The sequence below is a fragment of the Poecile atricapillus genome, chromosome Z, assembly GCF_030490865.1.
Source record: "Poecile atricapillus isolate bPoeAtr1 chromosome Z, bPoeAtr1.hap1, whole genome shotgun sequence".
NCBI lineage: Eukaryota > Metazoa > Chordata > Aves > Passeriformes > Paridae > Poecile > Poecile atricapillus.
In genome coordinates, this window is record NC_081289.1 from 22,538,788 (window position 1) to 22,551,537 (window position 12,750).

The 12,750-nt window shown below is 38.1% G+C and overlaps 2 protein-coding genes across 2 annotated transcripts in view; one reads left to right on the plus strand and one right to left on the minus strand.

Annotated features, from left to right (window-relative positions):
• LOC131573762 (NOP protein chaperone 1-like) lies at positions 1-4,464 on the plus strand. The gene is made up of 4 exons (XM_058827992.1): positions 1-99; positions 846-932; positions 1,894-2,030; positions 3,269-4,464. The coding sequence occupies exons 1-4, from the start codon at positions 30-32 to the stop codon at positions 3,452-3,454; spliced, it is 480 nt and encodes a 159-aa protein (XP_058683975.1). The 5' UTR covers positions 1-29; the 3' UTR covers positions 3,455-4,464.
• Positions 4,465-5,455: 991 nt separating this feature from the next.
• The window catches only part of LOC131573692 (mitochondrial 10-formyltetrahydrofolate dehydrogenase), a 29,705-nt gene continuing 22,410 nt past the window's right edge, over positions 5,456-12,750 (minus strand). Inside the window, exons 15-23 of the mRNA XM_058827888.1 lie at positions 12,641-12,746; positions 12,190-12,277; positions 11,409-11,502; positions 11,044-11,140; positions 10,481-10,579; positions 8,964-9,129; positions 8,302-8,407; positions 6,737-6,936; positions 5,456-5,749 (exon numbers count right to left, since the gene is read on the minus strand). Coding sequence (XP_058683871.1) covers positions 5,694-5,749; positions 6,737-6,936; positions 8,302-8,407; positions 8,964-9,129; positions 10,481-10,579; positions 11,044-11,140; positions 11,409-11,502; positions 12,190-12,277; positions 12,641-12,746 — 1,012 coding nt within the window. The 3' untranslated portion in view covers positions 5,456-5,693. The remainder of the gene's footprint in view (positions 5,750-6,736; positions 6,937-8,301; positions 8,408-8,963; positions 9,130-10,480; positions 10,580-11,043; positions 11,141-11,408; positions 11,503-12,189; positions 12,278-12,640; positions 12,747-12,750) is intronic.

The following is a 12,750-nucleotide window of genomic DNA, read 5'->3' on the forward strand; positions in this document are numbered from 1 at the left end:
GGCCGCTCCAGTACCGTGAGGGCTGCCGCATGGCGGGGCCCGGCGGCGCTTCGGGGCCCGCGGCTTCCCGGGAGCTGCTGGACGTGCGGCACCGGCCAGGTGAGTGAGTCCGGCACCGGCCAGGTGAGTGAGTCCGGCACCGGCCAGGTGAGTCCGGCACGGCCTGCAGCCGGCTCGGCTCAGTTCAGCTCGGCTCGGCTCGGCCAGGCAGCCCGAAGGAGGTGCTCGTCGCGCCGCCGGGCTGCTGGTGACCCACTCGTGGTCGCATCAATACAGGTCGTGCCTGTATTGAAGAGCTGCTTTCCCGGGGAGGGGTAATGTGAAGTAAATAAGTGCGGAAATCCACATTTAACTATGGTCAGTCGTAACGACGTTTTTATGAGATCAGAGAAAGGAGTGAAAAAGACAGAACGCTTCGCTTTAAGTAACGATACTCAGGCGGATGGCTGCATTGGCGGTCATAAGGATTAATGAGGATAATTGGTGCCGAATTGGCCGACACGGTTTGGGTTTTACGGCGCTGCTGCTGCCCACTGTTAGCGGAGGTCATTGGCACCGGGATTTAAATCAGTGCGAGTGGCACGCCTCGGCTCCCACCTCACCATGCCTTGCTGTGGGGTATTAGAGGTTTTTTTATGTGTTATGACTCTCGCTTAATCAATCTCTGGCTCAAAAACAGCTTAAGGAACTTTAGCTTAAACTTGAGGAGTGTGTGAATACTGACCTGCAGGGTGGGACCCCTGACCCCTGCAGCTCAGTATTTCTCCCAAGAGCAGCAAAAGCAGATGACAATTACGGAGAACTTGACAGCTTAAGCGCTTCGATACTCATTTGTTTGTTTGCAGGCCTGGAAGACATTTTGCTGATTAATTCCAAGTGTAGCAGCAAGAAGGCCACAACTTTACAGACGGTTAAGGTGCCAAGGAGTGATGGTAAGTAATGGGGAGCTTGTCTCTGGAGTAGTAACATTTGTGACACAACTTTTGCTTCAGTGCTTTCCTTGAAAAGGTAGGAGGAGAAGCTTTTGTGTTCAGTTTCTACAGGTGTAAGGTCCTCCTCCCATTACAGTTCCATGTCCCACTGGTGAGTCAGGTAAATGCTGCTGCTGCAAAATTACATTTTGCAATATTAGGAGTTACAGCTCTAAGTCTTAGGGACAGATTGTTCTTTCCTAGTATGGAGTTGTTGCTTGGGCCTCTTATCTCTTTTTAGAATTAACTTCTCTGTGTGATATATTGGTTGTATGAAAGCATTTAATTTAAAAAGGTCTCCTGTCAAATTATTTCATTTTTTGTTTTGTGATTGAGTTGAACTTTAAAAAGATTGTTACATCAAATTCTTTGTTGGATATAATTTGACAAAGATGACAGTGTTTCAAAGGTAGATTGTTACTGTTAGACTTCTGTGGAGCTCCCCTGGAATAGTACCTCTTCTTAAAGAAAGAAACCAGTGTTTGGCTCATCTGCATGTGTGGGGCAGTTTATTTGAAGAAATTCTGGAGGTGGAAATATTGCCTTCCTCCATGGAAGGGATATGAGTGTGATTCTCCTAATTCCATTGATTACCTGAAAATTCCTGTGAAGTCTCACTGAGCTGTAGAGGATAAGTGCTTGATACTTCAACCTGGAGCTTCCATCTCTCTCCCACCATCTTAATTTCAGAGTTTCTTTTGTTAATTATATTGACCTTTCATTAGTCTATCATGAGATCTGCTACAACTAATTTTTCCATCTTCTTTGAGACCTTCAGTCTATACTTAATTATTGTAGACAGCTGGAAATCAGAGTTGAAGCAGTATCTGTTTAAAGGCTCATTTCTGAGGTGTGAACACTAATGAGCATCTCTTTATCTATATGTATATATATAATATATGTGATATTTGTTTCTTTTCAGTTTTGGACCGAGTACAGAGCTTTTTACCACAGATGGCCCAGGCAAATGATGAGCTCAAAAGAAAAATGGTAACAGCACCTGCTCATCAGTTTGATATTGAACATCTAGACAGTGAAACAGAAAAAGTTATAGAAATGGTAAATATATTTTTTTTTTATTTTAACATAAATCTAGATGGAATTAAAATAACTCTCTGATCTTAGAATGAGTAATATGATAGATAAAGTGAAGTCTTTACCATTTTCTGTGAAGTCTTTACCATAGTCTTTGAATCTGCTAATTCAAAACATAGATATAATGAACATGCTTATTTGTTGAAATTTACGCCTTGGTTTTCATACTTGCAGAATTTAATCACTGGGGATGAAGTAGTTTAAGAACAGAATAAGACATGCTTTTGAAATGACAGCTCTGTATCAGAAATCACAAATTTTATTTTAAATGTCTCCTGGGTGATTTGGTTTAGAAACTGAGCAATATAAGGCCTAATAAGGAATAACAGAAAGCTTAGTGTAAGAGTAATAACTGGCTTTCAGCTCTGCTCTGTTCATATTTTCAGGAATGACTAGATCTTGGGTTTAGAAAAGTTAGTGTTCTTGTGGTCCTTTGTTACTGGTATTTGTCTATTTATTTACAGTCACATATATTTTTTTTTTCTGGTTTTAACTGAAGTGCTGCAGCCACATGCGTATATAAGAAAACATTATTATGAAGGTGATAAATTTGCATGACCCAGCCAAATGCCTTCTGGCTAAGCAGAAATTATGATTATGGCTCTGTGTATGGATATATGAGATCCTTTAAAAAATACCTCATAAATAAATAAATAATACATGAGATCCCTTCAAAAATATCCTGGTGGTTTAAACTGCTTGCTGTTTTAGAGTAGTTGTAGTGCCCTGAATACTATTACATTATAAAATCTGAACTATTTTTTAATATATATGTATATGCACACCTACATATGTTTGTGTATTTGTCAACACCTTATGCAGTAAATTATTTAATTTTAATTTTTAATTGAAAAGTGGTTTTGATGCCTGCTGCTCATCACTTTAAATGCCTGATTTAGACAATCTGAGTTCAGCTGTTGACTCAGTTCTTTCTTTGATAATGGTATAAATATGGCCTTAGATTTGCTATAGGCCAATATAAATTTGAATCTTTAGGAATCTTCATGATATTTATCATAATTGTAGGAAAACCCAGAAGTCTTTTTTATTGTGATAACAGTTTTCTTGTGGTAGTAGGCTGTTTAATGTGTTTGCCTTATGTTTTACTCCAGTGATAGAAGTGCTGTAGTGTGTGTGTGTGTGTACATATATATATATATGTAGTATATATAATGTGTTAACCAAGATCTCTCTATTTTCAGAATGTGGCTGTAGTTGAGCTGAGTGATTCTGATACAGATGAAGAGTTGCTGACTTCAGAAGATGACTCGGAATCTGACGAAGATGACTCTGTAACTGATGAAGTGACAGTAGACAACATTAAGTTTCCTAAACAAAAGGGAGAAAAGGGCAAAATAGAAATTTTGGACAGCAAAACAAATGAGTAAATCTATTTTATTTTACTTAAAAAAACCCCAAACCAACCAAATCATGTTTTCTCGCTTTGAAGAGTTGGCCCTTAAAACCACTTTGTTTCCTAGTGTAGCATCTCTCAGGATCCTGTGAAATGCTATAGTTTACATGGTGGAGATTTCAGGATCCACTCATGACTGGGAAAAGCTGGATTTCAGAAGAATTAAGTGTGATTTGATTCATCAAATAACAGGGAAATGCACTTCATAGTAGATTACACCAAGAAAACAGCTAGAGTAAGGGGCACTTGAAAGTTAAAAATTATTTTTCTGTTGCTTTGTTGAAGAAAGACCTTTTTTTATAGGAAGATAGAAGGTTTTTCTTCAAGGGCAAGAAAGAGTTAACTAGGAAGAAAGCTTTGTTTTTATATTCCATGTCCCGTGAAGAGTTTATGGACTCTCTTCAATATTAAACATGATCTTTAATAGCTCAAAGGTATGCCTACATTACATTCATGGCGCTGAACACCGGAGCTGTGGCTGAGCCTGGGTAAGGACAGCCATGACCAGAGAGTTCAGCAAAGGGTTACTTACCCTGTGTGCCTGCACTGCGCTCCACACCAGCACAGGGAGGTTACAGGCCCATGTGGGAAATGTGTGTGGCTGTGGTGCAAACACCCACCATACTCAAAGCATCAAGTCTGCCTCTCGGGTGTTGTGATAGCTTTAAGCTAGACTTTTCATCCCCCAGTTCCCCTTCCATGTTTATAATCTCCATTTGTTAACAGCTGTCACTGACAGAAGGATGTAAAGGTGAATTTTCAGCTGGCCTGTATTTAAGTAGGCTTGACACAATTGTGAAACCAGAATCAATAAAAGTGTGTCCCATTCACACATTAACTCAGATTGATCAAATACAATGGTATGGGCCATTACATTTACTTCATAAATCAGTTTGCATTTCAGAAGTATCTGTCATGCTCCTGGGTATCATTGTTTCTTAAAGGAACTTTGTATTTTCTACACCAATAAAGTAAAATTTTCTATACTGTATTTGCTCAAATATTAAACTTAATGTCATGACTTGAAACCTGCAGTTATTTTTAGAATTTATTTTGAATCCTGTGCATAAAGTTCTAGTTTTAATACCTGTTTCTGTAGTATTTGTGGTAAGAAATAGCAAGAATTCTGGTCTTTCTTTTACATTGTGGCCTAAATGTAGGATGGAGACATGATTTACTGATTACACCATGGAATATTTTAGTGAAGTGGAAGGATGGGAATCAAAGAATCAGACTGCTACCTTAAATAGCAGCCCACAAAAGCCATAGTCAAAGCTTTGGGTGTTTTTGCATTCTAAGAGCAAGGAGTCTTAACAGGCTTAGTTAAGTAATGTCTCAATCTATAGAAAATTTCTTCCAACCTGAAAAAAGTTTGAAAGCCAACATCTGACCTTGGTCATTTTACAAAGGGTTTTCCCACAGATTAAAAAAAAACCCAAAAGTGAAATACAAAGTAATAATCATGCAGTACGAAACAGTGATTACAGTCCATGTGCACAGACACAAAAAGTGATTTTAATCCATTAATGTAACCACCTTTCAAATTGCAGGCAGATCACACATTCTGTATCAACAAAAAGGTAGAAAATATTTTCAGGAACTTTAGCTTTATATGCATAGTTTAACACCAATATTGAACTCTGTATTACTATACAAAGATCATAGTAAGTGCACTTCCTTGCATTGATTTACTTCTTATGGCACAAAGGTTTTCTGTACTGCTGAAAAGTCACCAGAGCAGAGTGTTTTAATTGCTACTGTAAAACCTGAACTGGTTTATAGCAAAAATGGCATCATCAGTATATTTTAGTTCAGCTTTAGAAGACTAATAACTAAGGATTTAAAATGATCATGTAAACATGTAACAGAAATATGAAGTAGGTATGTGAGAACTTATTCTTCAGTTCTATTTAAAAAAAAGAAACTGAACCATATTCTTGGGGAGGGGGAGGGGGGGTTAGGGGGAAATTGTGCTACTAACTGTTGCTGCTACATAATTTAAATAACTTCAGGGTGATTTCCAAAAGCCATTGTCTATCAGACTAAAATTTAGACCTAATTTATAGAAACTTATCCATAGAATGAGTATTTTGTTTTGTTTTTTTGGTTGTAGCACTGCAGACAGCATATTCTAGGTGTGGTATCAGGTGCTTCGTGTAGTCGTCAAGATTCAAACTTTGCTGAAAGTCTGTTTCTCAAGTGAAGCAGCTACTTTAATATTCCACAGTGATGGCTTTGGTTCTGAGATATTCATGAAGAGCTTCTTCACCTGTACAAGCACAATATTGAACTGTTAAACAGCAGCTAAATTAATTTTATGTTAGTCAGAACATAACTATTATTAAGAAAAAATTTGAAATGCTCTAGCCAATATTTGAGTCCTTAAGGAACAATGAAAACTAATTACCTTCCCACTGTGATTTACAGAACTGGTTTGACAAGAGGCCAGACCCAACAGATGTGTAAGAAAAAGGAACTGGAATTTAATAAGCAGCTCCCCAAGCAGCAGCAGTCCTTAGATGGCCACTGGGGGCCCATAGCTGAATTTATGAACTTTGCCTCTCCTCTATTAAAGGTCATAGGTAGAGAAGCTGTGTAAAAATCAGTAATCTTTTTTTCCTTGATGCCATCACTCATTTTGGTTTCAGGAAAGTCTTTGCAGCTTCCAAAAGAAAAAAATCTGTTGTGTGAATAAAATTTGTTTTTCCTTTTTTTCTCTGCCATGAAGCTTGATCTGTCCAAACTTGTGAAGCTTTTTGGACAGAGTGACTTCACTTTTCTAAAAAATTGTTTTGGAAAGAAAATATTTTTTTATGCATTTTTCTCTGTGGGTGTTGGCAAATTTTGGTGACATTTTAAGGCATAAAAAAGTTTCCCATGCTCTTACTTAGAGAAGAAATCTAAATTAGCATTCTCTCTGAGGAAAAGAATATTTTGGCCAATACCATTTTTACTTGACAGCCTTTTGTAGCCTGTACAGAGCTCTGGACAAGCTGTAATTTATTTGTCTGCTCTCAGAGCAGTTGGAGAAGAATATTCTGTGTTACTCAGCAAATTTACAGGAAAAGCTGAATGGGAGGAATTAAGTGGGAATATTTAGGGAAGTAGAGGAATTGGATTACTGTAATTGGAGGAATGTAGGAGATGCAGGAAGTGCACCCATAGTTCATTTTTTACTAGATACACTGTACCCAGACAGTACTTCTTTCACTGATTAGGACTCTTAGACAAGAAACAAGGGAAGGAGACAACTTACCTAAATCTTTCCCAAAGCCAGACAGCTTAAATCCACCAAATGGTGCTGCCACATCAGTTTTGTTGTACGTGTTAATAAAAACTGTCCCAGCTTCTAGTTTTTCACTGATGTAGAGAGCTTTGTTTATGTCTTTTGTGAAAACTCCTGAAGCTAAGCCATATTCTGTGGCATTTGCCCGTCGCAATACTCCATCAATGTCCCTATGGGGGAAAGAAATTATTTAATTTTTACAACTTGGTAAATTAAACAAGTGTTAGCAACCTTCCACCTTCATTGTCACTGAAGCAACTTTTCGCATGGTCTTTCTTCTCGAGTGAGCTTTTTTAAGGATGTCTTATTAAGGACAAATTTGTGTGTCGATCTGGCAGATCCACAGAAACTCACACCCTTGCTTCAAGCTTGCGAAGCTCATAACCTCACATTTCAAAGGTTAATATCTACACTGAGAAATGCCATGGGAAATGTTGCTACTGTACAACTTGGGAATTAGAGCAATACAAATATGCCTGTAAAGGACAGCATGGCAGCAGATGATGAATCAGTTTGCTAAAATTTTGTCCAGCTTTACAAATTACTGCAGAATAAAAGCTGGAATTTAAACAGCTGTCAAGAAACAAATTTCAGGCCATTTCCAGAGTGCTGTTTTCTATCTGTATCTCATTTCCATACAGCTTCAAAAATCAATAGTAGTTTAAAACTTTAAAAAGATTCAATACAGTCCCTTCAGACTATAGAATTTATGGATGTGAAGGGTTATTTACATGGCTGGTTCTTAACTTGATTATCAAACTGCAGAAGATGAAACCTGGTGGAAATAATTATGTGAAGTTTCTATGTGGGGTTTTAATCTCATCTGTATGTTAAATAATTCTTACGATCTGGAATGAAAGATATTAGAAATGACAGTTTACTATGGATGCTAACTCTGAAGCAGGCAGCACAGTGCCTGTGGAAATTGCAGGCCACATGACTTTCTCAGTCTTGCCTGAGAAAGTGACCTTTCATAAGGAGGAATTAAACAATCCTCAGAGATAGAAAACAGCCTTGCAGGTGCTGTTTGTTCCTTGTTTTCTTGCAAGAGAAGGTCGAGGGGTGGTGAACCCCACTGACCAATGATGGTGATGTGTTAGTTTACTAACCAATAAGAGTTTTACTTTTCTGTACTTTTCACGTATCGGTCTATAAAAAAGACCTGAGGTAATAAACCGAGAGAAATTCTCCAGTTCGACTCCCAAGAGAGTCTGTGTCGTTCTTCTCGTCGTTCCCAATAGAGGGACAGTTTATTAAATATACAGAGGAATTTTCATTTGCAACAGTAATGTGCCAGTGTTACACAATACACAACACTGCAGACTTCTAACAGGAAGAATAAGTAATTCCGCTGGGAAAAATACACAATTTGTAATTTGATCAAGCTGTTGCAATTACCACACAAACTTCACTAACACATTTCACTGCATACTGCTAGGTATTCAGATTTAACAAAATACTGTGTATGCTGTCACTTCTTCACTTAGGGTGAAAATGGGAAAATAGTTTCTAATGGTAACCAGAGGAGCACATACCCATTTTTAAATTTAGAGATGACCATCACAGGACCAAAGGATTCTTCCTGGGCAATATACATATGGTCTTCAACATCTGTGAAGACAGTGGGTTCCATGAAGAAACCTAGAGACAGGATGGAGCAGCATTTGAGCATGGTAAAAGCACTTAAGGATTTGCCGTTGTCCAGGCTATTTCTGTCCCATACTTTGAGGTCATAAATAACTTGCAACTTGAAATAGAAAATAGATATGAATGACATATGAATGGAAATGCACGCACTTCAAGAGAAATGGCAGGCAAAAGGGTAAAAGAATGGCCTGCATTGATCAGAGACAACATGCTGTTTCCTGCCAGGCTGGAAGGTCTGCATGCCACAGCCCAGGTGACTCCTTGGGGCAAGACCCTGTACTCTGACAGCAGGAAGACAAGGTTACAGCAAGTCACAGAGGCCACTGTTTCTCTTGCTACCCAACAAGAAGATAGATTGTAAGATCTGAATAAAGATCTCGTACTTTGTTTGCACAGCTTCTCATAATATTAGACTTGAAAGCTCTGTGGGCTTACCTGGTACTGTGTACTGTTCCCATGATACTGCAACTCCACAAAATACAGCTGAGACAATCATCACAGCACTTGAATAAAGTGTAAAAGTTGTAAATAACTCTGGAAAGTATTTTACCTGGTCTATGTACTTGTCTTCCTCCATACACTAGCGTGGCTCCTTCTTTTACTCCAGTTTCACAGTATTGTAGCAGCTTTTCCAAATGTGCCTTGTGATTTTGCGGACCATGATCTGTGGATCTGTCAAGTGGATCACCAATTTTCATCTTTTTTATTTCTTCAACCTATGGGTTACCCAATTAAAATGAAGTTACATAACACAGCAATATTGCAGTTTTTTGGTGCTATGAAGATTGCATCTAAGAAATTACTGGATTCTTAGATATAATGCTTCTCCCTTTTTAAAGTGAGGCTTTTTTTTTTTTTTTTTTTTTTGGTTTCATAATCTCTAATTACTTCTGGAAGTTTCTGATGTTTTGTTCATGTGTATATTCTCTTCTGCTAGTAAGATAGACACTCAAAATGTTAACTTTTACCAATGGTAAATTACTTAAGACGGTGATTTCCTGTTCTTAAGTGTCCTGGGTTGATTATGATGTTAAATTGTATCCCCATTCGTCCACCTAACCCAGAGACAGGTTTTATATTCTTAAAATTCCATCTGAGACTAAAAGTGAGTGGAAAAGAAGCACCGAGTCTGTTATCAGAGACTGTACTTGCTCCCCTCACATCGGGAGTTTTGACTACAGCACAGACAGACAACAAGACACAGATCGCCTTGGCTTTCCAACTAGCCGGAGCAGAGAGGTCTTCCTGGACTGTTTTCTTTCCCTTTTCTGAAACAAATCGAACCTGCTTTGGACTGGGGACTCGGGGGAGCACCGGGAGCTTGCACCCGTGGACTACCGGGAGCCCAGCCTGGGCAGCAGCATTTTCCAGCGCCAGAGGGACTGATAACAGAGCAAACACCCACAGGAAAGAGACCCTCTGAAGTTTGTCATCTCTTCTGAAGGGCGAGAGGTTTTGTTATTTGATATCATTCATTTTTGTGCTGGGTGGTGCTGTGCCTGTGAAATAAACAGGTTTTCTCCACTTCTCTCGGAGAAATCTCTTCCCGAACCGGTTGGGGGGTGGGGGAAAAGAGCCACGTGAGTTTGCTTCCCGGGGGGGGAAGCCCCACTGGAGGTTTTCTCCTAAATTTGCCCTAAACCAGGACATTAAGCAAAATAAATGAATTCTCCAGTAGCACAGAATGGTGACTGTTAGATTTTTAATGACCTTTAAGTGACTTTTCTATTATTCTATCTATGCTTCCAATATTCCTTTAACTTTACAGAAGCCTTCTTCAATTGCATTGACCTGAGTTCAGTAATCATTTGTAATCTTATTTACCTAGTCAAATATGAACTATCACTGAAGGTATAATATCTATTTAACTGTCACTTATCTATGCATTATTGTTGCAATTATCTTCCTTCAGTGCTTCCTTTTAACCCTATAAGAGGATCCTGAGAAGCAGCACTATCATATGCAATAATGAGAAATTAAGCAACTGAAAACAAGAAACAAAAGTGTCTATAAAACTAGTGGATTCTTCTGTCACAGTAAAACATATTTAGTCCTTGAATATCTTACCACTTTTCTAACAAACTCATCATGAATTGATTCTTCCACAAACAGCCTGCCAGCTGCAATGCAGTTTTCTCCTTTGTTGAAATAGACTGCTCCCATACCCTGATCAGGAAAAAAGCATTAATATTTATAGGCATTTTATTCAGTCTCCCTTCCATTCTGTTCCCTTAGGTTGCATACAGTGTTTGTGACCCCATCAGTTTAATGCTTTATGTAAAAGGATATCACCAGTGTGACATCTTATTTATGAACTTTGAACACAATATGGCTGGTAGGGAAAATTAATTATTATGATTTATAATTGGTGATTGATTGATTGATTGATGAACTAACAACTACATAGTTGTAATAGGGAGTTCTATTTTTTGTTTTGCTGTAATTTCTAATGTATATTTCTTGTAGTACTGTATTTTTGGGACAGAATTAACAGTTAAATTTTGCTGGCATAAAGAAATTTTCATGCAAAGGATCCCTGGTATTTTTTTGGCAATTCAAGATGAATATTGCAATACTGTGAAGATGTACCACAAAGACTTTGAATAAATTTTACTTCAAAGTAACATTACCATTTTTACAGCTCTGTCAAGTTCACAGTCACTGAATATGATCAAGGGTGATTTGCCACCAAGTTCAAGAGAAACTTTCTTCAGGTTAGCAGCTGCACTGTAAAAAATAACTATAGTCATATAAATCCAAAATAGTAATATAAACCAAATTTTTAATTTATTTTTCCATTATTTCCTTTGAATCATAACTAGTGAAAATGTATAAACCTCTATTGTCCCGTAGTGACTTTGTAGAATTCTACATAGTGGTAAATGACCATATGTAGTTAGGTTTTTTCATTACTGCTATGTGCACAATATATCTAGCAAGACACTTCAGAACCAGACTAAGCAGGGTTTATATATTAATCTTTTATTGAGAGTACCTCTTCATGATCTGTTTACCAGTTGGTGTTGAACCAGTGAATCCAACTTTGCGAACATCTGGATGTTCAGAGAGGTGCTGTCCCACCAAGCCACCTATCAGGGTGAGGAAAGCAGTGTAATTGTAAGACAATCTTTACTACTCCAGCAGCAGCATTGTAACACAGAAGGAGCCTACACCACAAATCAAATATAGTATCACATCCTTATTTATATTTGCAGCTTTATTCCTAGGACTACAAAAAACTTGGAGCCCATTAGTGTCTCCAAATTCTTACATCTGTCTGGACTAAAGAGCTTCTGAATGTTCCACTGTAGGTGGAATAATCTAATTTGTAACCAAGCCTGCCCCATATAATTACATTGTCACTTTCTTCCTTTAGGGGAAGGAGGAAAATCGTGACATCAGGCAGCAAACACAGTGTGGACTATGAATATGCGTTTTACCAGCTTGCTCTAGGTCTCACAATCATATATGATAAAATTAGGAGAAAAAAAATGAAGCTTTATAATCAAGTGAAACATGTTTCTCTTCAATACATTCTTTTCCAGAATGTTTGTATCAATTGTGGGAACTTGTAAAGGGTGTGGGCTGACAGCTCCTACAACTAACTAAAGCCAGATTTGTCCAACTCTCTTCCACAAACATGTGGAATAACTGCATGAAAATATGCAAACCTAGTACCTATGAACATACCTATGTAATAGATCTTCACAAAGGTGAAGAAGTTCACCAGTTTTAGCATGACCTCTCCTAGAAAAATGATGAGTTGAAGTTTTTACCTGAACCAGGAAGGATATTTATAACACCCTTGGGAAATCCAGCTTTAGCTGAGAGTTCCGCAAACTTCAAGGAAGTCAGAGGTGTGACCTAAGTAGAAACATTTAGATTAGGTCTCCTATTTTAATCAAAATAACATGATGATACCTTTTACATTCAATACATTATAGTTTTGATACAATATTCACCTTCTTAAGTATTGGCAAATTAGAAGTAGTGGCTTCTTGTGAAAATAATTAATTCTTGAAAATGAGATTAGCACCAGAGCAGAATTGGAGTCAATCAATTCTTTGTACCACCATGGCAACTTGTATTATTGCAAAAGCTCTTTCAAAAATATGACACAGTCAACCTTTGACAGATCAACCTAGGGGTGAAATCTGCTATGTTGCCTGAATTGTTTTGCCTGAACAGGGGCATCTGGGCCATCTGCATTTTTCTTTTTGCTCTCACCTGAGCTGGTTTGAGTACAAGGGTGTTGCCTGCAGCCAAGCATGCTGCGCTCTTCCATGCAAGCATCATCAGTGGGTAATTCCAGGGGATAATAATTGCACAGACACTTC

What these genes read in the sequence shown, in the direction of transcription:
- LOC131573762 (XM_058827992.1), top strand. Translation starts at nt 30, where the DNA reads ATGGCGGGGCCCGGCGGCGCTTCGGGGCCCGCGGCTTCCCGGGAGCTG. An exon ending in TAAGGTGCCAAGGAGTGATG is followed by an intron (nt 933 to 1,893) that starts GTAAGTAATGGG and finishes GTTTCTTTTCAG; the next exon opens with TTTTGGACCGAGTACAGAGC. An exon ending in CAGAAAAAGTTATAGAAATG is followed by an intron (nt 2,031 to 3,268) that starts GTAAATATATTT and finishes CTCTATTTTCAG; the next exon opens with AATGTGGCTGTAGTTGAGCT.